This window comes from Nothobranchius furzeri, chromosome 7 (assembly GCF_043380555.1).
Source record: "Nothobranchius furzeri strain GRZ-AD chromosome 7, NfurGRZ-RIMD1, whole genome shotgun sequence".
In the NCBI taxonomy this organism is placed as follows: Eukaryota; Metazoa; Chordata; class Actinopteri; order Cyprinodontiformes; family Nothobranchiidae; genus Nothobranchius; species Nothobranchius furzeri.
This window is the reverse complement of record NC_091747.1, coordinates 30,963,189-30,986,540: the sequence shown is the minus strand read 5'-3', so window position 1 is coordinate 30,986,540 and position 23,352 is coordinate 30,963,189. Positions and strand designations below refer to the sequence as shown.

Here is a 23,352-nt window from a genome sequence, read left to right as displayed (position 1 = left end):
ACTGGGGTGGTGGTTCCCCTATTTAAAAAGGGGGACCACAGAATGTGTTCTGGAGAGGAGGATCCGTCGGATAGTCGAACTTCGGATTCAGGAGGAGCAATGTGGTTTTCGTTCTGGCCATGGATCACTTGACCAGCTATTTACCCTTAGAGAGGTCGTGGAGGGTGTGAGGGAGTTCGCCCAACCAATCTTCATGTATTTTGAGGATTTGGAGAATGTGTTTAACCGCGTCCATTGGAGAGACCTCTGGGGGGCTACTCTGAGAGTATGGGGTACCAGGCACTCTGATACGGCCTGTTAGGTCCCTGTATGACCAGCGTAAGAGCTTTTCTGCATTGCTGGCAGTATTTCGAGCTCATTCCTGGTGAGAGTTGCACTCTGCCAAGGCTGCTGTTTGTCACCAGTTCTGTTCATAACTTTTATGGACAGGATTTCTAGGTGCAGTCAAAGTGTTGAGGGCATCCGTTTTGGTGGCCTGAGGATTGGGTATCTGCCTTTTGCAGATGATGTGGTCCTGTTGGCTTCATCAGAATGTGATCTCTGGTATGGCAGCAGAACTTTTACTTGCGAGCTTCCATGTGGTCCATTATACACCGGGAGAGTCTTGGCCGCAGAACAACTTCCTCGTTGTGCTCCTTATTGGACTCACGAGATCACAAAATCCCTTGAGACTTCTGCCTTTCTCCTAGCTGGACTCACAAGATTACAATTCGAGACTTCAAAGGTCACGGTTTGATTTTTAAATTTGCCATTAAACCAAAAAAAGGAAATCACATTTGATATCGCTGTTTGATGCCAAATATGATGTTGTTCCTCTCCACTGCCATGGTTAAAGCCATGAAAAACACATTGCTGCACTTCTGGACCAATGCAGGGAGTAAATAAGCCTTTAGGTCACATGTAAGCTACAGATATATGAAACTGTATTGGTGCAGTACTTTTATTTTGAAAATTGTTTAAGATTTTACACTGAAACCAAGTGTGATTTCCTGTCTAGTCCTACATTAACTGCAGAAATTGGCATGTCCCAGAACTGGCGCAGCATGCCGCTTCTGAAACGTGCATGAAAATTGCCGTAGCTGGTTTGAAACACCCCAAAGGCTATATTGGATTCTATTTGAAGCAGTGCCGTTCCGCTGCCGTTCCGCTGCTGTTCCATGCCACTGATGCTTCCAGTGGGAAATAGTCTTCTGGGTGGGGCTCGGAGTAGATCTAATGCTCCTCCACATCAAGAGTAGCCAGTTGAGGTGGCTCAAGCATCTGGTTAGAAGGCCTCCTGGACGCCTCCCTGATGAGGATTTCCCCCAAACCTACTGTACTTCTCTCTCCAACACATGTGCACATGCACACACACACACACACAGACAAAATCAACCCGGACCCAAAATAACCCAACAGACATGAAGTCCAAACCTGGCTCGGTTGCAGAGTTCTTAAACCTCACACAATGAGTAAGAGATGCGCATTGACAAAGCATAATGTGCAGACTCAAACACATAGGGCTTTCTCAGGCATCAGTGGCATGGTTCAGAAGTTATATCTTAGGTCGGATGCAAACAGTGAGAACAGAAGAAGAAGAAGAAGAAAGTATTATTTCTATAGCGCCTCTCAAGAGAAAAATCATGAGGGGCTTCACAAAAACAAAAAATGTACAAATATAAAAAAAAGCATTTAGAAAATGTTTAAAAATATATTTAAAATGAGCAAAAATAGGCAATTGTGATTTAAAAAAGTTAAGAAAGAAAGAGAGTGAACAGGAAAGAGGGAAATCAGTGGATCCTGAGGAAGGTGGAATAGGTGGGGAGAGCAGAACAAAGAGAGAGTGGTGAAGAAGGTCATACAAAAGCCAGCTTGAACAAGTGAGTCTTCAGCTGCTTTTTAAAGGAGTCCACTGAGTCCACTGATCTCAGACTCAGGGGGAGAGAGTTTGAGAGTCTAGGGGGCCACAGCAGCAAATGATCTGTCACCTTTGGTCTTTAGCCTGGTGCGCCTCACAACCAGTAGGTTTTGATCACTGGACCTCAGGGACCTGCTGGGGGTGTAGGGACTAAGAAGATCACCAATGTAAGATGGTGCTTGTTCATGTAAGGCCCTATAGACCAGAACCAGGATCTTGAAATGAACCCTGAAGTTGACTGGCAGCCAGTGAAGCTGGAGGAGAAGCGGGGTGATGTGGGTGTGTTTGGAGGACTTGGTCAGAAGCCGAGCACAGGCGTTCTGAACCATCTGTAGACGGTTCAGGGAGGTTCTGCTCAGACACGTGAAAAGAGAGTTACAGTAGTCTAAGCGTGAGGAGATGAAGGTGTGGAGAACAGTCTCAAGTTCAGAGCGGGACAGAATGGGACTCAGCTTAGCAATGTTCCTGAGATGGAAGAAGGAAGAGCGAACAAGAGAACTGACATGAGAATCCAGGGTGAGAGCTGGGTCAAAGGTCACACCAGGATTCCTGACGGAAGGTTTGGTGTGAGAAGCAAACTGACCAAGAGAGTCTCTGACTTTGGGAACCAGCTTGTCTGGGGCACAGATGAAGATCTCAGTCTTATCTTCATTCAGCTGAAGAAAGCTCCCAGCCATCCAGGCTTTGATAGAGTCTAAGCAGGTGTGTAACAGCTGCAGCTTAGACATCTCATGGGACTTAAAGGAGATGTACAGCTGGATGTCATCTGCATAAAGATGGTAGGAGATTCCTTTGAAGGAGCTCAAGATGTGCTGAAGAGGAAGCAGGTAGAGGAGGAAGAGCAGAGGCCCCAGCACAGAACCATGGGTAAGAGAGATGGTGGAAGACCTAAACTTGGAGACGGCCACAGAAAAGGAACGCTCAGAAAGATAAGAGGAGAACCACTCCAGAGCAGTTCCTGATAGGCCTACCCAGTCTCTCAGCCTCTCCAGTAGCAGGTGATGGTCAACAGTGTCAAAGGCTGCAGTCAGGTCCAGCAGGACCAGAACAGAACAGTGTCCTGCATCAGTATGAGTCAGAAGGTCATTAGACATAAGTAAAGCAAAGTTCATGACCTTCAATCGTAACTTACTGGAAACAACTTTCCTCCCTAGTATTGTTTCCTGGATGGTACAGAACTACAACTACAACGCTGCTGTAGCTGTGTCTGAATGACACCTATCAGAGATCTGATCTCTGATCAGTCTCTGCTCTTCCTGAATGAAATTATGGAATGTAAACCAGATGTTTTGTAGCAAAACCTTATTAAGTATCTGAGAGATCTTGTGATGTCTGAGTTGTAAAATCTGTTTGACAGTATGATTTAACAAGCTATAGATTATTCATGACAAATCATTCCACGCCAGTGTGCAGGTCTACGATACCCATGCTGGAAGGTAGCTCTCGGCAGTCTGGAGGAAAGGCAGCCAGATTGGTGAGGTCACCGGTGGCTCCCCTTTGAATTCAGTGATCACCAGCCATAACATGCTACCAGGGTCTGCTAGCTAGACTTTCCACATCTGAGGAGCTGTATTGTCTGATACCACTAGCAAGCATTGCAGAGAGGCTTTGACCTTGAGTCAAAAGAGAGTATGGTTCTAAATGTTTGCTCACCCAGTCGGCCTAACCAATTGAGCTGGTTGAGAATTGACACACCCAGGAAGTGAGCTAGTCTTTATTAACTACTATTTATAAATGTAGACAAATCAGAATCTGACAATGAATCACATTTTCTAAATTTTAATAAAGTATTTTGAATAATTATTGATATCAATCAATATGAATTATTTTGTTATCTATATGCGTATTTCTGTCATCCAGCCAGACTTCTTGGTTTTCATTTCTTGGCATTTTTATCTTAGGCAGGTGATCAGATGGCCACTGTGCTTGTTATTGTTGCCCTGCTGGACTTGGACTGGACAAACGAGACGTTCCAACTGGCCCTCCAGGACACTGGTGGTCTCCAGATCCTCGTTAACTTGCTGGACACCGGTGAAGAGAGATGCATGGTCAGTATGTGCTCTTCCCATTGTATAAATCCAGGTATGCACTTATCTTCATGCATTCACAACAAAAGACGTATATTTTCTTTTCCTGTGAGTACTGTTGTTGTGGTTCCCAAACTGCATTGCAACATCTCATTACAACCTGGTGCATTCATGGAACTACCACTGCCATAGCTCAAATATTGTGTTTCAGAAACCTCACCACCACCAAAGGAAAGAGGAGAGAGGGAGTCTTCCAAATTTTACAGCTAAAGGATCCATTTAGATATTTTCATTGTTATTTTTTTTATTTCCCTCAGCAGCTGAAAGCTTCCAGCTGGTGGTGACATCTCTTTCTGTGTTTGCTGTGTCCTTTCTGGGGTTTGGTTTTCAATGGTGTGTGTGTATCCACCAATAAAACTAATTCAAACAGGGTTTCTACATTTTTCTTCAAGTTAAATTCAAGTCTTTTTACGACCATTTACATAAAATTTAATACCTATTTCACAGCCCTACTGGCAAAGATAGCCTTGGACTTGTGTTCATTTTTTACTCATCAGCAGGCCACGAGACTGTTAAGTGGTTTTTAAAACATTTTAATGTAACAATAAGAATTGGGGTTGCTAAGCCATTGTTTGGCCCAATCTTGGCATTGCTTGTAAATAAACCCCAAAATAAATGATGAAATTAAAAACTGTATAATTGGGTCTTTACCAATGCAGTGTTTCTGTTTCTGTGCATTTTTTGACATGTCTGTGTAAACTAGATTAACTCAAGAATCTAGGTCTAAAAATATGTTAGTGCTGCCCCCTGTGGGTTGAAATTTGGCTACTGCATTTTAAATGTGTGATTGACTGGAGCTGGTACGATTTCATGTCATCGGTACAGTTTCCCTCCCGCTCCCCCTCTCTCCCTGGAAGTGTCATTTGGAATTGTAGGATGTCCAAGGAAAGTCCCGCCTTTCTCGCTTCTGATTGGCTGGAAGGGCTCATGTAGGAAACTCTTTTCCCTTGCTGCAGGGTTTTATGTATACAGCCAGATCTTGAGGTGTTTTTTTGCAGAAAATGTGAACCCATTGCTTTTAATAACCATTCCCAGCAAACATAATCACTGCAGCAACGTGATGCCCACGGCCAAAGATGGTCATGGTAGGGCAGCTTTATTGGTAGAAAAAATATGTAACAGAACATTTCCTAAAAATCCATTCAGATACATTTGAACACTTCTACAGATATCTGGGGTTATGTTATTTTGACAATTTGTTACGTGTAGTTCAACAAATAGCATGTTGTGAATCAGTTGTAAGAGTATATCCACTGGGTAACATCCTGTGCATGTCAAAGAAATACCTGAACTGGTAAGGCCTTTCACACTGAGGACCTGGGTTTGAATCCAGCCTGGAACATAGGAGATTCTGACTCAGAAGGCATATGGAAAAAAATTTTTATTCCAGTAATTATATTCTATTTCAGTCATGATATATATATTTTTAAATACATTGCAAAACAGAACAGAATGGTTATTATAGTGCCAAGTTCACATTTTCTTTACAAAACTCCCCAAAACAGATTTCTTTCTCTCTTCTTCACCCTCCTCTTTCCCCTTTAGTTGTTACTCCTGCACATGGCAAATGAAAGAAATAAGAGAATGAAATAAAAAAATGAAATACCTGTAAATACTAGTACTCAAAGGCACAAACAATAATTAAATATATGCAATAATTTAAACTTTTGATGTTTTTTCTTCTTTACATCTTTTATTATTAGACTGGGTCTCTAAAACTGCTGAGGGAACTCTGTCAAAGCGTTCAAATGCGGCAGACTGTTGTAGACTTGGGAGGCCTGCAGCACATGGTGATGATTCTGGACTCAGGTGTACAGCAGCTGAAGGCTTTAGCTGCGGTGGCCATTGCTAATGCAGCTCAGTTCCGCAGAGCGAGAAGAACGGTGAGAAAACACAATGGAATCAAGAAACTGGTGAGTATGTACACAAAGTATCAAGTACGGGTTACTGCAGCATGCTAGTTCCACTGCAACAGAAGAGACACGAAGGAAATGGGAATGTTGAGAAACTGAAGTCAGAGAGAAATCCAGTAAAACTCTATTTTCCACAGCTGCACCTACTCTAAATCTTAGGTACAAGGACATTCTCATCAACAAAAGCTTACAGTTACAGTGATCCAAAACAAATGTTGACAAACTCATCCACATACTTGTGTATGAAAAAATAACGTGCTTATTTTACTGTCACTCACAGACACAAAACTACTGATACATTTCTCTCATTCTTCAAAGCAGGAACTCTAATCCTTTACTGCAAGTTACAAAATACGGAGTTCCTGCTCTAATCGTTTTGCTCCATTTGAAGAATAACCGATTCAAACACTTGTATTAACATTTTCCTTACCGCAGATCAAATGTGTGACTGCTACTGCACAAACCTTCTGATGTGAGTCATAGATGCTGCTTTTCAGTAATCGGAAGGTTGCAGGTTCAATCCCGGCTCCGGATAGAGAATTCCGCTGTTGTGTCCTTGGGCAAGACACTTAAATCGCCTTGCCTGCTGGTGGTGGTCGGAGGGACCAGTGGCACCTGTGCTCAGCAGCCTCGCCTCTGTCAGAGTGCCCCAAGGCAGCTGTGGCTACATCGTAGCTCATCACCATCAGTGTGTGAACGTGTGTGAATGGATGAATGATACACTGTAGGGTAAAGTGCTTTGGAGTCCTCTGACTCTGAAAGGCGCTGTACTACTGTGGGTCATTTATCATAACATGCAGACCTAGGGAAGTAAAGTAATCCAGCTGTGTGAGCAGAGCTGAACAAGTCTTCCATTCTCTAGCCAACCTTTAAGTTGGATGACCAGTGAACTAACTTTACATGGCTTATGCTTTTCTGCCTAGAGGTCGACCCATATTGATTTTTCTACCTGTGCCCAAAGATGGCAGTCACGGTCAGCTGATGGCTGATTTAATGGCAGATATATGGATCTTTTTCATCTAATCTGGATGATAAATTATCATTAATAACAACAGTGGACCCACAACTAGGGCTGTCGCGGTTGAGGAATTCCCCCTGCGGTGATTCAGGGTGGCTTAATATTGCGGTGTGCGATATTATTGCAGCCCTTTTTTTTATTGCAGTACTATCTAAACATAATGTTTACACATTTAAAAAAGGTTCAAAGGGCAGTAACAACACAGATCGCAGTAACGTTTGTTTCTCCGACAGTCGGAGTCCGACTGAACTTAAAAACAACAAAATTCAGGAGGTTAAACTTTTAAATGCAAATTTGGCTGCAGCATCTAACAAATAAGAAACAAGTCCCCATTTTGTTTAGTTGTTTAAAATCAAGCATAAAAAATTACATGTACCGGGCGCGCGCGCGCCGGGGGGCGGGCGCACTATCATTTCACGTTCACTTTCACACACACACGAATGACGGTGATTTATAGCTCGGTCACGCAGTGGCGGAGCTTGATATGTGCAACATGTGCGGCCGAACAGGGCGGCAGTCTGCAGGGGGCGGCATTTAATTTCCTTTTTTTTTTTTTCTAAATTTTTTTTTTATTTTTAGCATCAACCAATACATAAACAAAACATAGAAATTGCATGTTCTTAATAATAATAGTGATGATAATAATAATATTTCTGTAATAAAAGCACAACAAAGTGTAACCCATATCAACTACTCCCTGTCACATGACCCACGTCAGCTGATGTGAGGTCCCTCTCCTGATTGGCTCCTTCCACGTCGCGGCAACCATGAAAGCTGCTCCTGCCGTGGCTGTAAGCTTGTTGCTTGTAGAACGGCGTTGGAAAACAAAGCGTTTTTCTCCCCTCAATTCATTTATACTCTAATTTTACCTCAGCGGTAAGTGTTCTTAACATCTACCAATAACACCCTTTTACTTGTCAGTGACCAGTCGATCGTTTTCGCTATAAAAAATGACCTTGTTCGGCGGGGTTCCCACCACGAGCAGAACTCCGGTTCAAAAACGCTGTTTTTGAAACACTTTTATTTACTTGAGCACTTTAATGGGCTTAACTTGAAACCAAGAGCAATCGAATGATTATTGTTATGTGTTGCCTTGAATTCGGCTATGCTGTCTGTCAGACAGTTGTTTTCCTTTATTGTTGTTTTTGTATTTGTTTGTAGCTGTCACGAACTCCTCCAGCTGACTGCATTCCATTCATTCCTGCCACCAACGTGGCGACTGACGTCATCACGCCGGCACTACTTAAGGAAGTGCCGGCATTTCATTCATTGCTCAGTCATCGTTTCTCACCAGACTTTGTATCGAGTCTCCAGGCTTACCAGCCCTCAAAACACTCAAACTACACCTACAGGAGATAACCACGCCGGTTATCTCCGTCTCTCCGCGTCTGGGCAACAGAACTCTCAGTCACGCTTCAGATCTGCCAACGAACCTGACAGGATGACTGAGCCCCAAGTTGACCCAGCGGAGTTCGCGCGTTTGCGTGCCGAAGTGGCTCAACAGCGCGCAATCTTGGATCAGCAGACGGCAGACATGAACCAGCTCCGTGCCATAGCTGATCGCCAAGCCACAAAGATTGAGTCACTCACCGAGCTAGTACTCCAGCTGACCACCGCTCTGCAACGTCAGACCGCAGCTGTTCCTGACAGGATGGAACCACGCCTCAGCCTTCCAGAGAAGTGGGACGGAACCAGGGGATCCCCGGAGGGCATGTTGGCGACCCTGGCCATGACTTTCGAGTGCCAGCCGGCACGCTACCCCACATCCTGCTCTCGTGTCGCTCTGCTGACCTCACTGCTGACAGGTCGAGCCGGTGAATGGGCGGCGGCTCTTTACAATCAGAAATCTCCTGCCTGCAATGACTATGAGACTTTTGTAAAGGAGATGAAAAAGACTTTTGTGCACCCCAGCAGCGAGGTCTCGGACGAGACGCGGCTGCTTCAGCTTCGCCAGGGCTCCCAGACGGCGGCTCAGTACACCTCTCGCTTCCGGACGACAGCAGCTCGGTTGAGGTGGGATGACGCCGCCCTAAAGGCCGTTTACCTGGAGGGACTGTCACCGAGAATCCGGGAGGGCATGATCGGGCACGAGGTCCCAACCTCCCTGGACCTGGCAGTGGATCTGGCTCTCCAACTGGACCGCTGCATCCTGAACCGGCCGAGCACCTTGTCAGCCCCCGTACACACCAGGACGTCACCCCGCCGGCCGGCTCACCAACCGACGGAGGAGCCGATGCAGCTGGGACATCTTCCCCCTGAGGAACGGGCACGGCGCTACCAGGAGGGGAGATGCGCTTACTGTGGGGATTTGGGTCACCACCGTGGCACGTGCCCAGAACGACCGGGAAAAGGTCCCTCCGGGTCGGAGTAGGAGCTGTCCCGCCCGGAGTCTCCACTTTTCCGGCTCCACACCGAACCACTCTCCCGGTCTCCCTCCACCTGGACCAAGGCCCGACCAGACTGGAGGCACTTTTAGACACTGGGGCTGCGGAGTGTTTTATCGACCACGGACTGGTTACTCGGCTAAAGATACCCCTCACCGCCCTCGACCGACCCATTCCCGTGACCTCTGTGGACGGCCGGCCCATCATGCCGTACCCTCTCACCCACCGAACTCAGGGTCTCCACATGACTATTGACCAACACCGGGAGACCCTCCACTTCCTGGTCATCCAGGCTCCGGCTACGCCTCTCATCCTAGGTCATTCCTGGTTCTGCCGCCATGAGCCTCACATCTCCTGGTCCACCAGTAAAGTCCTGGCCTGGGGCACGGGTTGCCATAACCACCGGGACTCCCCTGCACCTCGGGCAGCAGCAGCTCCTCCCAAAGACGTAGACCTGACGCTCATCCCTCCTCAATACCACGACCTCGCTCAGGTCTTCGCTAAAGAACCCACTACCAGGTTACCTCCTCACCGACCCTACGACCTGGAGATCAGGCTCCAGCCCGGCACCACCCCCCCTCGGGGTCGCCTGTTCTCCCTCTCTCCGGCGGAAACCCGGGCTATGGACAATTACATAACTGATGCCCTGCAGAAGGGATTCATCCGTCCCTCAACGTCCCCCGGGGCCGCGGGGTTTTTCTTTGTTAAAAAGAAGGAGGGGGATCTCCGGCCCTGCATAGACTATCGAGGGTTAAATAAAATAACGATCCGGGACCGCCACCCTCTCCCTCTCATGGGCACCGCTCTGGACGCCATCACACAAGCCGCAGTGTTTACTAAACTGGATCTGCGCAGCGCCTATAACCTCATCCGTATTAAGGAAGGTGAGGAGTGGAAGACCGCTTTTATCACGCCCACTGGCCACTATGAATATTTGGTGATGCCTTTTGGACTCTGCAACAGCCCCGCCGTCTTCCAGCGGTTCATTACAGATGTGCTGAGAGACATGTTGGGCCGCTGGGTCTTTGTTTATCTAGATGACATCCTCATCTACTCCCGCACGGCCGAAGAGCACATCCGTCATGTTCGAGCTGTTCTGTCCCGCCTCCTGGATCATGGACTTTACTGCAAACTGGAGAAGTGTGCGTTTCACCAGGAGTCCACCTCCTTCCTGGGTTTTACCATCTCCTCCCAGGGCCTGAAGATGGACCCCCAGAAGGTTCAGGCCGTAGCTCAGTGGCCTCTACCCACGACCCTGAAGCAGCTGCAAAGCTTCCTGGGTTTCTCGAACTTTTACCGGAGGTTTATACGCAACTTCAGTTCCCTCGCAGCACCTCTGACCTCACTCACCAAAACCAACAATCAGCCTCGCCCTTTTCGCCTTACTCCAGAGGCTGTCCGTGCTTTCCATGAGCTGGTCGGACGTTTCACTAAGGAACCCATCCTCCTCCACCCGGACCAGACCCGGCCCTTCGTCGTGGAGGTGGACGCCTCAGATGTGGGAGCGGGGGCCGTTCTCTCGCAACGGGGTCCAGACTCTAAGCTCCACCCATGTGCCTACTTCTCCCGGAAGTTTTCCCCCACACAGCAGAACTACGGGGTCGGCGACAGAGAGCTGCTGGCAATAAAGTGGGCGCTGGAGGAATGGAGGCAGTGGCTCCTGGGGACCACCGATCCCTTTCTGATCTGGACCGACCACCAGAATCTCATTCATCTACAGACTGCCCGCCAGCTCAACCCTCGTCAGGCTCGGTGGGCCCTCTTTTTCGAGCCGTACCACTTCCATATCGCCTACCGGCCCGGCTCCAAGAACCTCAAGGCGGACGCTCTCTCTCGGCGTTTCGCACCAGATGCCGGCCCCCCGGAGCCTCGGACCATTCTACCGGCTCAACGCTTCCTGGCCTCCATCCAATGGCCGTTGGAGCAGTCCATACAGGCGGCACTTCCTGGCGATCCAGCGCCGCCGGAGACCCCACCGAACCGCCTCTACGTTCCCGCCTCCTGCCGGCAAGAGGCGCTCACGTGGGGGCACTGTTCACGGCTCGCGGGACATCAAGGGCAAGCCCGTACCCTCCAGTTCCTCCGTCGGGCTCTCTGGTGGCCGTCCATGAGGAGGGACGTCCGCGAGTTCACAGCTGCATGTGATGTGTGTGCTCGCTCCAAGTCCTCCAACCGACCCGGCGCTGGAGAGTTGCAGCCTCTCCCTGTGCCCAAGCGGCCGTGGTCACACATCGGGCTGGACTTTGTCACGGGACTGCCGGCGGTCGACCACCTGGACACTATATTGACTATCACGGACCGTTTCTCCAAGGCCGTGCACTTAGTGGCCCTGGCCGGCCTCCCCACGGCCAAGAGGACGGCCGAACTGCTCCTGGAACAGGTGGTGCGGCTCCATGGTTTCCCTCAGGACGTGGTTTCCGACCGAGGACCCCAGTTCGTCTCACGCTTCTGGAAAGCGTTCTGTCGCCTGGTCGGTGCTTCCACCAGTCTGTCCTCTGGATACCACCCGCAGACAAACGGTCAGACAGAGAGAGCTAATCAGCAGCTTGGACGCTACCTGCGCTGCTTCGCTTCGTCCCAGCCGACCACCTGGCCCCGCTTTCTCCTGTGGGCGGAGCTGTCACACAACCTCCAGACCTCCTCAGCCACGAGTCTGTCTCCCTTCGAGACCTGTTACGGTTATCAGCCTCCTCTGTTTGATCATCAGGTGCCCGAGGTGGAGGTCCCTGCTGCCCAGACGCTGGTCCGCCGCTGTCGGCTCGCCTGGATCCGGGCCCGTGCGGCCATCACCCGGGCCAACACGGAGTATGCCCGTCAGCATCGCCGCCGCCACCGGCCTGGCCCCGTCTTCCGGTCTGGCGACCAGGTGTGGCTCTCCTCCGCTAACCTGAAGGATGCCGGCTGGCTCCCGGAAGCTCACTCCTCGCTTCCTGGGTCCGTTCCCCGTCCTTAAGGTCATCAATCCTGTCACCTACCGTCTGCGCCTCCCGGCTACTCTCCGGATCCACCCGGTCTTTCACGTCTCCCAGCTTAAGCCGGTGATCTCCTCTCCTCTCCACCCTCCACCGGTCCGGGTGCCTCCGCCCCGCGGTGTTGAGGCGGATCGCACCTACACGGTCTGCAGGATTCTGGACGCTCGCCGCCGGGGACGAGGTTGGCAGTACCTCGTGGATTGGGAGGGGTACGGGCCTGAGGAACGCTCTTGGGAGCCCACGAGCTCGTTTGTCGACCCTACCCTGCTGACTGACTTCTGGGCCCGCCGTCCTGGGACTTCGGGAGCCGTCCCTCGAGGGGGGGGTCCTGTCACGAACTCCTCCAGCTGACTGCATTCCATTCATTCCTGCCACCAACGTGGCGACTGACGTCATCACGCCGGCACTACTTAAGGAAGTGCCGGCATTTCATTCATTGCTCAGTCATCGTTTCTCACCAGACTTTGTATCGAGTCTCCAGGCTTACCAGCCCTCAAAACACTCAAACTACACCTACAGGAGATAACCACGCCGGTTATCTCCGTCTCTCCGCGTCTGGGCAACAGAACTCTCAGTCACGCTTCAGATCTGCCAACGAACCTGACAGTAGCAAACGTTACTGGAATGCATAGATTGAGCTACGTAGCCAAGATGATTAATAATTGACCTGTTGTACATTCGTGATATGTTTACCGGTAAACTGAATAGAACTTGATGTGCTAATGAACGTTTCTCTGGCCTACAGGTCAGGTTTTTTTCCCCATGTTGAACTGATCTTCTTCATATTGAAGTGGCGAGCTGGTAGGACCATTCTTTCTTTATGGAATCGGGAAATTAGCTATTATTTACCCCATGAAAAACGGAGCGGCAGCGGGCCGCTGGAGGTGCCCTGCTAGTATGATCCCGTTTAAACTGTAAACTGCCATAAAATAAAAACTATAATAGCTAAAGTGGTCTTTTTTTAGCTGAAAGTTGAGACTCTCGCCTTTCAGCACATCTGTACTGTACAAGTCGATGATGCCATCATGTTGCGTTAAGTGTGTCTATTTCAGTAGAACTTTGACAAGTGGTGAGAAGGTGTCCAGGAGCTGGATGTTGTATTCAGTTAGCAAACGTTGTTATATATACACTCCACGCAATTTGAAACAAAGTTGTAGGTGTAATGTTTTTTCGTGTGTGTGGGGGGGTGGGGGGGTGGGTGGGTGGGGGGGGGGGGGCCTCACAGGGGGATCTCGCACAGGGCGCCATTTAGGCCAGCTCCGCCTCTGCGGTCACGTCCTTGTTACCTACAAGGAAAACCAGCATGTTAACCATATACGGTTTGAGAGAGGATCTGAGAGGGGTGGCAACATTTCCAGCAACACTGAAAACCCTCTCGGATGGTGCGCTCAGTGCACTAACGCACACATACCTGCGTGCGACTCTGGCGAGCAAAGGGAATCTCTCCCGGTTGTTGCTCCACCATGTCAGGGGGGTTTCTTTAGGGTGGATGCATTCCTCCTGCAGGTAGCGAGTGAGCTCCAGCTCGGCTCACACTCTCTTCAGGACGGCTGCAGAAGCAGTGCTTGTCCGGGACTTCAGCAGGTCACCGAGCGTTTATTTATTTATATATTTTTGCCGCTGCAGCTCTGTCTCGGCCAAGGACTCTGGCTGCGCAGCAGCTGACGTACTGAAAACCAAAGTGCTCCCAAAGGAGCGAAGTAACGTTTCGTTTTGATACCAGTGCAGCCATCCTTCTCAACATGCATCATTGAGTTGAACCAAGTTCAGTAATCGCGGTGGCCCATGATGCAGTGCGGTGGGCTTCTTCATATTGCGATATTTCATTTTTGCGGTTACCGCGACAGCCCTACCCACAACATTTATGAACTAATCAGTTTTTCAACACTTAATTTAATGTTGAAATCTTAATTTTGAGCACTGCTCAAAGTTAAAATGAAACGTTTACCAAGTTTAATAAAAATAATAACGTGATGGGACAGACAGATCTCGTCTGGTCCCATCCCAGTAGGGAGCCAGGTGGCTCACATTAGAGCACATATGTCAGACACAAGGCCCGCGGAGCATTTTTATGTGGCCCGCGAGATAAATATCAAAAATATATTAAAACTGGCCCGCTGGCCAATTTTACCGCAAAGACTTCAACTCCCATGATGCTTTGCGGCATTAGCGCAGAGCCGACGCGCCCCCTCCTTTGTGTTTTTTCCAGCGCCTGCTGCCGGTGTCTGCAGCTCCGCGTCTCGGACAAACTAAACACTCCTCTCACTCAGCACCGAGTTCACTCAGCTATTTTCTGACGTTGAAGCCCAGAAACGGAGATTCTAACCGCCCAGTAATGTGTTCACGACTGAAAGAGAAAGTTTTCTAACTAACGTCTAGACAGAGCTGATATAACTCCAGCGAGCAGCGACACGCTCAAACCAGCACGGCTCTGTGGCTGCTGCTGTTGTGTTTCCTCCCCGACACACAACAACGTGGTCAAGCTGCTCAGGCATGTTCAGCAGCACAAACGTATGTGAGCACCTGTTGTCATCTAATGTTGTCATTATTATGATGAAGATGAACAAAACAACAGGAGTCTCCTCCTCAGCTCAGATCAACCCCATGATGCAGGAATCTGGCTGGAACAGGTGAGCATCACAGTAAACCAGTGGAGCAAACTGAGCTTTAAATATGTTGGTTTTATGCTCTTTTTCTGCTCCAAAACATGAAAGTTAACAGGTGAAATGGTGCATTTTCATTTAAGATAAAATGATATTTTTATTTTGTTGTTGGCCCGTGAGAAAAGATTTAACCTGCAGTAAACAGGAAGTGGAAAGGCTGCAGATAGATGAATAGAATAGAAAATCCCTTTATTGTTCCTCAGTGGGGAAAGCTAGACGTCACAGCAGCGATGACACGTATTACAGGAGAAAAAAGGAGAATAAAAACTAAGAAAAATGAATAAACAAGAAAACATAAATCCTGAATAGATTTTAAAATGCTGATTATACCACAAGTAATGAATACCACTGATGCCTTTTATTTAAAACTGACTTGCTCGTGTGTAATTTGGTTATTCAACATTCAGTGTTAATGCAGAAATATGTTTGTTTCCAAATTAAAAGGTTCAAAATTACATATACCGTAAATCCTCTAATACAGGCCCGGGCCTCTATTTGACTCAAGCTCAGCAAGCTCCAGGCCTTTATTGGAAGGAGGGCCAGTATTAGAGGCAGGCCTCTATTTCCATTTGAGCAAAATGAACTAATGTTCATTGGAGTTTTTGACAATTAAAATTGCGCCCACATTTTCAAAGTTAAACACATTTCTTTTAACAACGGTAGTTTCTGCTTCAGCCATCTCCCCCCTCCCCCTGCTTTAGCCCTCTCCCCCCTCCCCCTGCTTTAGCCCTCTCCCCCCTCCCCCTGCGCAGCGGCCGCAAACTCACTGATGCGCCTGCAGCCTCTCGGAGTTCCTGCTGCTCTAAACATTAAAATAATTATTTCATTTTCTGTTCCTCACTTCTGATGACCTTCAATGGTGGCTGTTTGTTGCAACAGCAGGTACAAAAACTAACTTGTTTTTATTTGACTATTTTTCTGTCCTGTCTGTTTATTATCTTCCTGCATCTCCTCTCAATCCTAAAGAAAAACTGCTACCTGGCTTCATATATATTCACCTCATGAGTTACCTTTGAACTGCAGTTCTAAAAGATCTACCGACCGCAAAAACAGCGGAGTGCTCGCTGTTTGTCGGCCGTATCAGTGATCAGTGTGTCGGAGGACAAGGTGATGCGCGCAGCGCCCCGCTCCACAGCATGCAGCAAACGCATCAGGCAAATAAAAGACACAAAACATTAAAGGAAATGAACTGACATGAACGATCGCGTGTTAAATTAGTTTTTGAGGTGGCGACACCTGATTGTTACTGTGGCCGTGCTCAGGAGGCAGATCTACCGACCGCGAAAACAGCGGAGCGCTCCCTGCTTGCCGGCCGCATCAGTGATCTGTGCGTCGGAGGACAAGTTGATGCGCCCCGCTCCACAGCAGCGATACACATCAGGCGCAAATAAAAGACAGAAAACATTAAAGGAAATGAACCGACATGAACGATCGCGTGTCAGTGCCTATGGTCTGGCACAGCGCGTTGCCCCCCCCCCCCCCCCGAGCGCAGGAGCTTGTCACCTGCTGACAGCAGGCTGCTGTCTTTTCCGAGGGCTGCATCTTGCCGGTCATTATCACGTGACAGCGACTAGTCGACGACAGGCATAAAAAGTCACTATAGTGAAGTCGACTAGTTCATACAACCCCTACTGCTGCTCTCCAGAGTGTTCTGCAGCATAATCAGCACGTTCTCTTTGAACTTGATAGTGTAATGACCTGGCTGGGGTTGTAAGCCAGGTGCATTCTGGGTATTGTGTTATATGTGTTTCCTATCATTCTGCTAGTTCCTATGTGCTGATTTGCGTGTTGTGTGAGTGTTATGTAAGCCACAGGGAAGGTGATGTGTGTTCTGTGGAGTGGGTTGAATTAGCATGGTTAACTGACACCGTGACTCTGTGTGGTAGGAGCATGATAGAGGATCGTGTCTGTAGCGTTACAAAGCGTTGAAGAAAAAGCCTAATAAAGATCTGCGTGAACCTCTACTGCCTCCTGCTGGTTGATTTGGGGACTATAACCCTGCCGCTGGGACGCTCATACTTGCTTGTTACTACATTCCACCTGGCCACAATAAGAGACCGGCCATTAATTACCTCAACTGACTCTGACACCGGCCACAATTGTAGACCCGGCCTTTAATTGAATACCGGCCTGTATTGGAGGATTTACGGTATGTTGATAAAGAAAATGTGCAATTTTGCCGTCACTTTTAAAAAAAATATTAAGTTTGGCCCTCGACTCCGTCCCAGAGTTTCATTTTGGCCCCGTTTGAGTTTGACACCCCTGCATTAGAGTGATCACAGGGTGGGGTGAGTCATCTAATAAAAGGCATCTGCCTGCTCTTTCAGGAGGACAGCTTTGGTATGGCATTTCAGGTGCTGGGGTAATGAGAAACCCCAACTGCAAGCAGCGATTACTGGAGCTGCATATGCTGTTAGTGTCAAACTGCACCCAGTGTGGCTGCCCGTCTGTGTGCCGAGAGCCGCTTTTACATTCAGCTTTGCCCGCAGTGGTGCCACCCAGAGTAGCGGAGCGTTTGACGGCGTCAGCGGTGCACTGACCCTCCTGCTGCTCCACAGAGGCAGAGCTGGCCTAAATGGTGCCCTGTGCGAGATCCCCCTGTGACGCCCCCCCCCCCCCCCACACACACACACACAAGAAAAAACATCACACCTACAACTTTGTTTCAAATTGCGTGGAGTGTATATATAACAACATTTGCTAACTGAATACAACATCCAGCTCCTGGCCACCTTCTCACCACTTGTCAAAGTTCTACTGAAATAGACACACTTAACGCAACATGATGGCATCATCGACTTGTACAGTACAGATGTGCTGAAAGGCGAGAGTCTCAACTTTCAGCTAAAAAAAGACTGCTCTAGCTATTATAGTTTTTATTTTATGGCAGTTTACAGTTTAAACGGGATCATACTAGCAGGGCACCTCCAGCGGCCCGCTGCCGCTCCGTTTTTCATGGGGTAAATAATAGCTAATTTCCCGATTCCAAGAAGAAAGAATGGTCCTACCAGCTCGCCACTTCAATATGAAGAAGATCAGTTCAACATGGGGAAAAAAACCTGACCTGTAGGCCAGAGAAACGTTCATTAGCACATCAAGTTCGATTCAGTTTACCGGTAGGGATGGGTACCTTTGACATTTGAATCGATCCGGTACTAATTACCGGTACCTACGAATCGATACCGGTACTTAACGGTACCAATTTTCGATACTTTTGAGTGTTTATTATTTTAATTCTCTTTTATAATTAAATATATATTTTTCTCAATATATAACAATATTTGATAAATATCACGATAAATAACATATAACTGTTTGTATTTTAACATTGCCCTTGTAGTTTTATAAGCTGATAATTAAACTGAAGCAAACATCTTTACTGTGAACTAAATTTACTGTGTCTTCATTCCTTTTGCCATCTTTTTTCATTTGATTTTTCCTACTGGTAAGTTAGAATTTCCGAGGAGAAAGCGAACGCACCATTAGCTGATAACAATGGTGGCAATGGAAGCTAACATATCAAGCTAACGATATCTTAAACAGTTTATTTAGCTGCTGGAGCTGATTAAAACGATGCCTCACACTTAGATCGTCACTGGTTTCGTCTTCACCCATCACATTTAGTAAAGTGAAGCCAAACTTTAGAGCGCGTTCATGTTGTTCTAGTCGGAAATTCGGAGTTCCGAGGAGAAAGCGAACGCACCATTAGCGAAACGGAAGCTAATATATCAAGCAAATTATATTTACCTACCGGAGCAGATTAAGATGAGGATGTCTCACTTAGATAGTTGTCGCTGGTTTCATCATCCAGTTACCCATCACATTTAGTGAAGTGGACCCAAGCTTTAGCCTGCGTTCTCTCTACCATGCTGCTCTGTTTACAACTGGTTCACAGCAAGCGACTACAAAACGCTCCTGCGCATGCGCAGCTGTCTTGGCAAGTTCTCGTTAGGATAGACGGGTACCGAAACGAGGCACCGTTTGAAATGACGTGAATCGGTGCTCGGTCGGTACTATGGAATTCGGTCGGTACCTTAAAAAGTACCGAATTCGGTACCCATCCCTATTTACCGGTAAACATATCACGAATGTACAACAGGTCAATTATTAATAATCTTGGCTACGTAGCTCAATCTATGCATTCCAGTAGCGTTTGCTACAAACAAATATAAAAACAACAATAAAGGAAAACAACTGTCTGACAGACAGCATAGCCGAATTCAAGGCAACACATAACAATAATCATTCGATTGCTCTTGGTTTCAAGTTAAGCCCATTAAAGTGCTTAAGTAAATAAAAGTGTTTCAAAAACAGCGTTTTTGAACCGGAGTTCTGCTCGCGGTGGGAACTCCGCCGAACAAGGTCATTTTTTATAGCGAAAACGATCGACTGGTCACTGACAAGTAAAAGGGTGTTACTGGTAGATGTTAAGAACACTTACCGCTGAAGTAAAATGAGTGTATAAATGAATTGAGGGGAGAAAAACGCTTTGTTTTCCAACGCCGTTCTACAAGCAACAAGCTTACAGCCACAGCAGGAGTCGAGCCCGGAAGTATTCCCCCCACAGCCAGCTTTCATGGTTGCTGCGACGTGGAAGGAGCCAATCAGGAGAGGGACCTCACATCAGCTGACGTGGGTCATGTGACAGGGAGTAGTTGATATGGGTTACACTTTGTTGTGCTTTTATTACAGAAATATTATTATTATCATCACTATTATTATTAAGAACATGCAATTTCTATGTTTTGTTTATGTATTGGTTGATGCTATAAAAAAATATTTTTTTTAGAAAAAAAAAAAAAGGAAATTAAATGCCGCCCCCTGCAGACTGCCGCCATGTTCGGCCGCACATGTTGCACATATCAAGCTCCGCCACTGCTGCTCCATCTCGCCATCTCGCCACGACCAATCTCATATCCAGAGCTGGTTGTGAGCCCAGAAGACTCCTCACCACTGTTCTGTCCGTATGGATTTGTTTTGCATACATGTTAATTAGTGGTCGGGTGTCGGACTCCTGGTTGCCGGGGCAACCACCAGAGAACTCCGAGCCCTTGCCTTCCACCAATATGGATTTTAGACTAGACTTTTAATAAAGAAGTGTGTATGAAGTTGACCAAGCATTAATTATACAAAACAGGAAAATAAGAAACGTCAGTTGGTACTGTTTCAGAGTATTTATTAAGCAGATATTATTCGAGGATGTAAATTTACATGTATATAAAAATATCCATTCATCTATTTTCGGTCGCTTATCCGGGATCGGGTCACGGGGCAGCAGCCTAAGCAGACAGGCCCAGACTTCTCTTTCTCCAGCCACTTGGGCCGGCTCCTCCGGGGTAATCCCAAGGCATTACCCAGCCGAGAAACATAGTCCCTTCAGCGTGTCCTGCATCTTCCTCCATGGCACATGTGTCAGATACAAGGCACATTTTATGTGGCCCGCGAGATAAATATCAAAAATAAATTAAAACTGACCCGCTGGCCGATTTTACCGCAAAGACTACAACTCCCATGGTGCTTTGCGGCGTCAGCACGGAGCCGAAGAGCCCCTCCTTTGTGCTTTTCCCAGCTTCTGCTGCCGGTGTCTGCAGCTCCGCTGTCTCGGACAAAATAAACACTCCTCTCACTCAGCGCTGAGTTTACTCAGCTATTTGCAGACGTTGAAACACAGAAATGGAGATTTTTACCACCCAATAATGTGTTCACGACTGAAAGAGAAAGTTTTCCAACTAATTTCCAGACAGAGCTGATTACTGAATCTCTAGTGCAATCAAGACTTTGTCTGACACCATACATCAGGATATTGTGTACACACGAGTGGTGAGAGATTTGATGCAGGACCTGCTCAGGGAAGTAAGTTCCACGCTGGACAGCTTGGTTGAAGGTTGCATTCCCACGTACTTGGTACCACTGGACCTGCTCAAAGATAGTTTGACAGCTGCTCCCCCCCTCTAACGTACACCTTTCACAAATCCACCTAGCGTACAGCCTAGGCAGTGCAATTCCCATTCACGTTAATGCAGAAAATTAGAATTCGGTTTCCTGTTAAATGTTCCCATAACTGTGACACCTCACATCTATAGGCTTACGTCTATGCTAAACGTTGGTATTTGAAAGGACGATAGGCATTTCCACCTTGAACTAGAAACCTGGCATCATCTCAACCTCGTACAGCATGACTCAGAGATTGAGATCATGGACGCTTTCCAGGGTTATGACTTTACCATCGAAACTTGTTAAGTTCACACAAACCCCGCGTGAACTTACTCAGACGCCCATGAATAGAGACCCAAGACCCTACATAGACACAGATTATACCACCTTAATCTGCACATTGGTCGCCCTGGGGCTGGGATGGCTCGTCACGGCCGTGATAGCTTATCCCGCCTACAGGCGTGTTAAGAAACTCCAGGATAAGATGCACCTGCTCACCTATGGTGTGCCTCGTGACCGCGTTCGGAGAGAGTCCAAGCGTGAATGTACCACACCGGTCTAAAGGGGGTGAGCAACATTTTCTTTGTTATTATGTAACCCTAAGAGTAGTTTCACTTTAGTCTACCTCACATTTTTATCTGAGTGTTGCATTATGTCACATTCTTTATAAGCTACACACTGAATGTATTACCTAAGAATGTATTTTATGATACCTCAGGGTTGCTATGAATTTTCTTGGATGTTATGATATGGTTTTTTTTTTTTTTTTTGGTTTTCTGTCTTTTTGTTTCTTACTTGGTCACATTTTAGCTAGTGGTTAGGTGCCGGCCCAGCTCAGTCTGTCAATGACTCTGTCTGCCGCCCAGCACATTGTAGTACCTCTTAGTTTATGGTCCTTGTTTTAGCCCAAAGACTGTCCTGATCCACCCTTTGGACCAAAAAGGGGGGAATCTTGGGACCACATAGCTCAATGCGCGTTTGCGAACTATGGACCTCGTACATCACCGCGTGCTCCATAAACTGAACTGTATGGCCGGCGGTGAGATGCCCTTTTATCCCTCACGGATGTCCCCTTGTCCCCATGGACTGTGGACGGATGATCCTTGCCCCTTTTGTCCCCTCGTGGAGTCAACTGCCTGCCGGCCTTCCTCCTTCTACACTACTACTCTCGCATGGACGACATCATCATTGCGTACCACCTGCGTGGGTGGCTTCTCTTCGTTATGCGCATAGGGGACTATCCCGTTTCCTATCCTCTTTTGTTTTTATGCCTGACCAGGATCCAAGACAAAGACCAAAGGCATCCAAGGAGACCAACGTCCTAAGGGACAAACCCATCTGTGCTTCCGACAATCAAGTCGACCGACAATCAAGTCGACCAACGTCATGAGGGATGAACCCATCTGTGCTTCCGATGATCGAGCTCTGGCGCGATCCTCGAAACCAAAAGGGGGAATGTTGCGGGTCTGCCCTCATGAGGAAATTACTATGCAGTAATTTTCTCCAAAAGACTGTGCCAAAAACGCCCTGAAGCATAAAGAAATAAGGCATATTTAAGCATCAGCGCCAGCAAACTTCATTTTCCATGATTCCTTGAGCCAGAAGCAATGTGATGACATCACCGCCAAGGCGGAGCACGGGTTCTGTACAGTGCCAACCCACTGGACAGCGGAGTCTGTAAACGGGGAGACAGAAGTGAAACTTATCGTTCCTTTGTTCCAGTTGTACTGGCGTGAGGACACGCTCGTGCCACGGCTCCAGACAGGTTGTGAACGAGGCCTGGGGGCTAAAGTGGACGACGCAGAACTGCGGAGGAGAAGCGTAAAATCACATCTGATCAGCGAACTTCAAGGGACGCCTTTGCTTCGCTCAGAGAGGTTTTTGCTCTTGCAAGTTTTGTTTCATTTTTACTTTTATCTTTCCCATTTCTTCTAGACCACAATAAGCAATTACACCGCGCTATTGCTTCAAATTATCAGACGGGTTTTCTCTTTTTCGTACCAAAATCTGCCCGTCGGGTTATTTGGTAAAGAATAAACTGTTTATTGATCATCGTTTAATATCTTTAGTCGTCAGCTGTGGCCAGGCTGGTCGACTCTGTTTAGATTAAATAATTTACGAGTGATCTTTCGTTGTTCATCAATTTTCTGAAGTCTTGTAAAAGGGTTTAAAGTTAAGTTTACTGTGAGACTGAGTCGTCCTAAATTTATTTTGTCTGATCAGCCACACTGGCTTTCAAACCCTCCCACACATTGGCCCTCGTTGAGTGTGTGAGAGAGATAAATCACAGCTTGCATTCCTACACATTCCTCCAGCCCTGCCTCATCTCACACACACACACACACACACACACACACACACACACACACACACACACACACACACACACACACACACACACACACACACACCTTAAACACCATTTTGATACACACACATCTTCAATTATATCATTGTTTTACATTATTATTCCATTGTTTAATT

At 47.5% G+C, this 23,352-nt stretch overlaps 1 protein-coding gene across 1 annotated transcript in view; it reads left to right on the top strand.

Annotated features, from left to right (window-relative positions):
- The window catches only part of odad2 (outer dynein arm docking complex subunit 2), a 91,213-nt gene that overhangs the window by 3,698 nt on the left and 64,163 nt on the right, over positions 1-23,352 (top strand). Inside the window, exons 2-3 of the mRNA XM_015954583.3 lie at positions 3,799-3,945; positions 5,688-5,897. Coding sequence (XP_015810069.2) covers positions 3,799-3,945; positions 5,688-5,897 — 357 coding nt within the window. The remainder of the gene's footprint in view (positions 1-3,798; positions 3,946-5,687; positions 5,898-23,352) is intronic.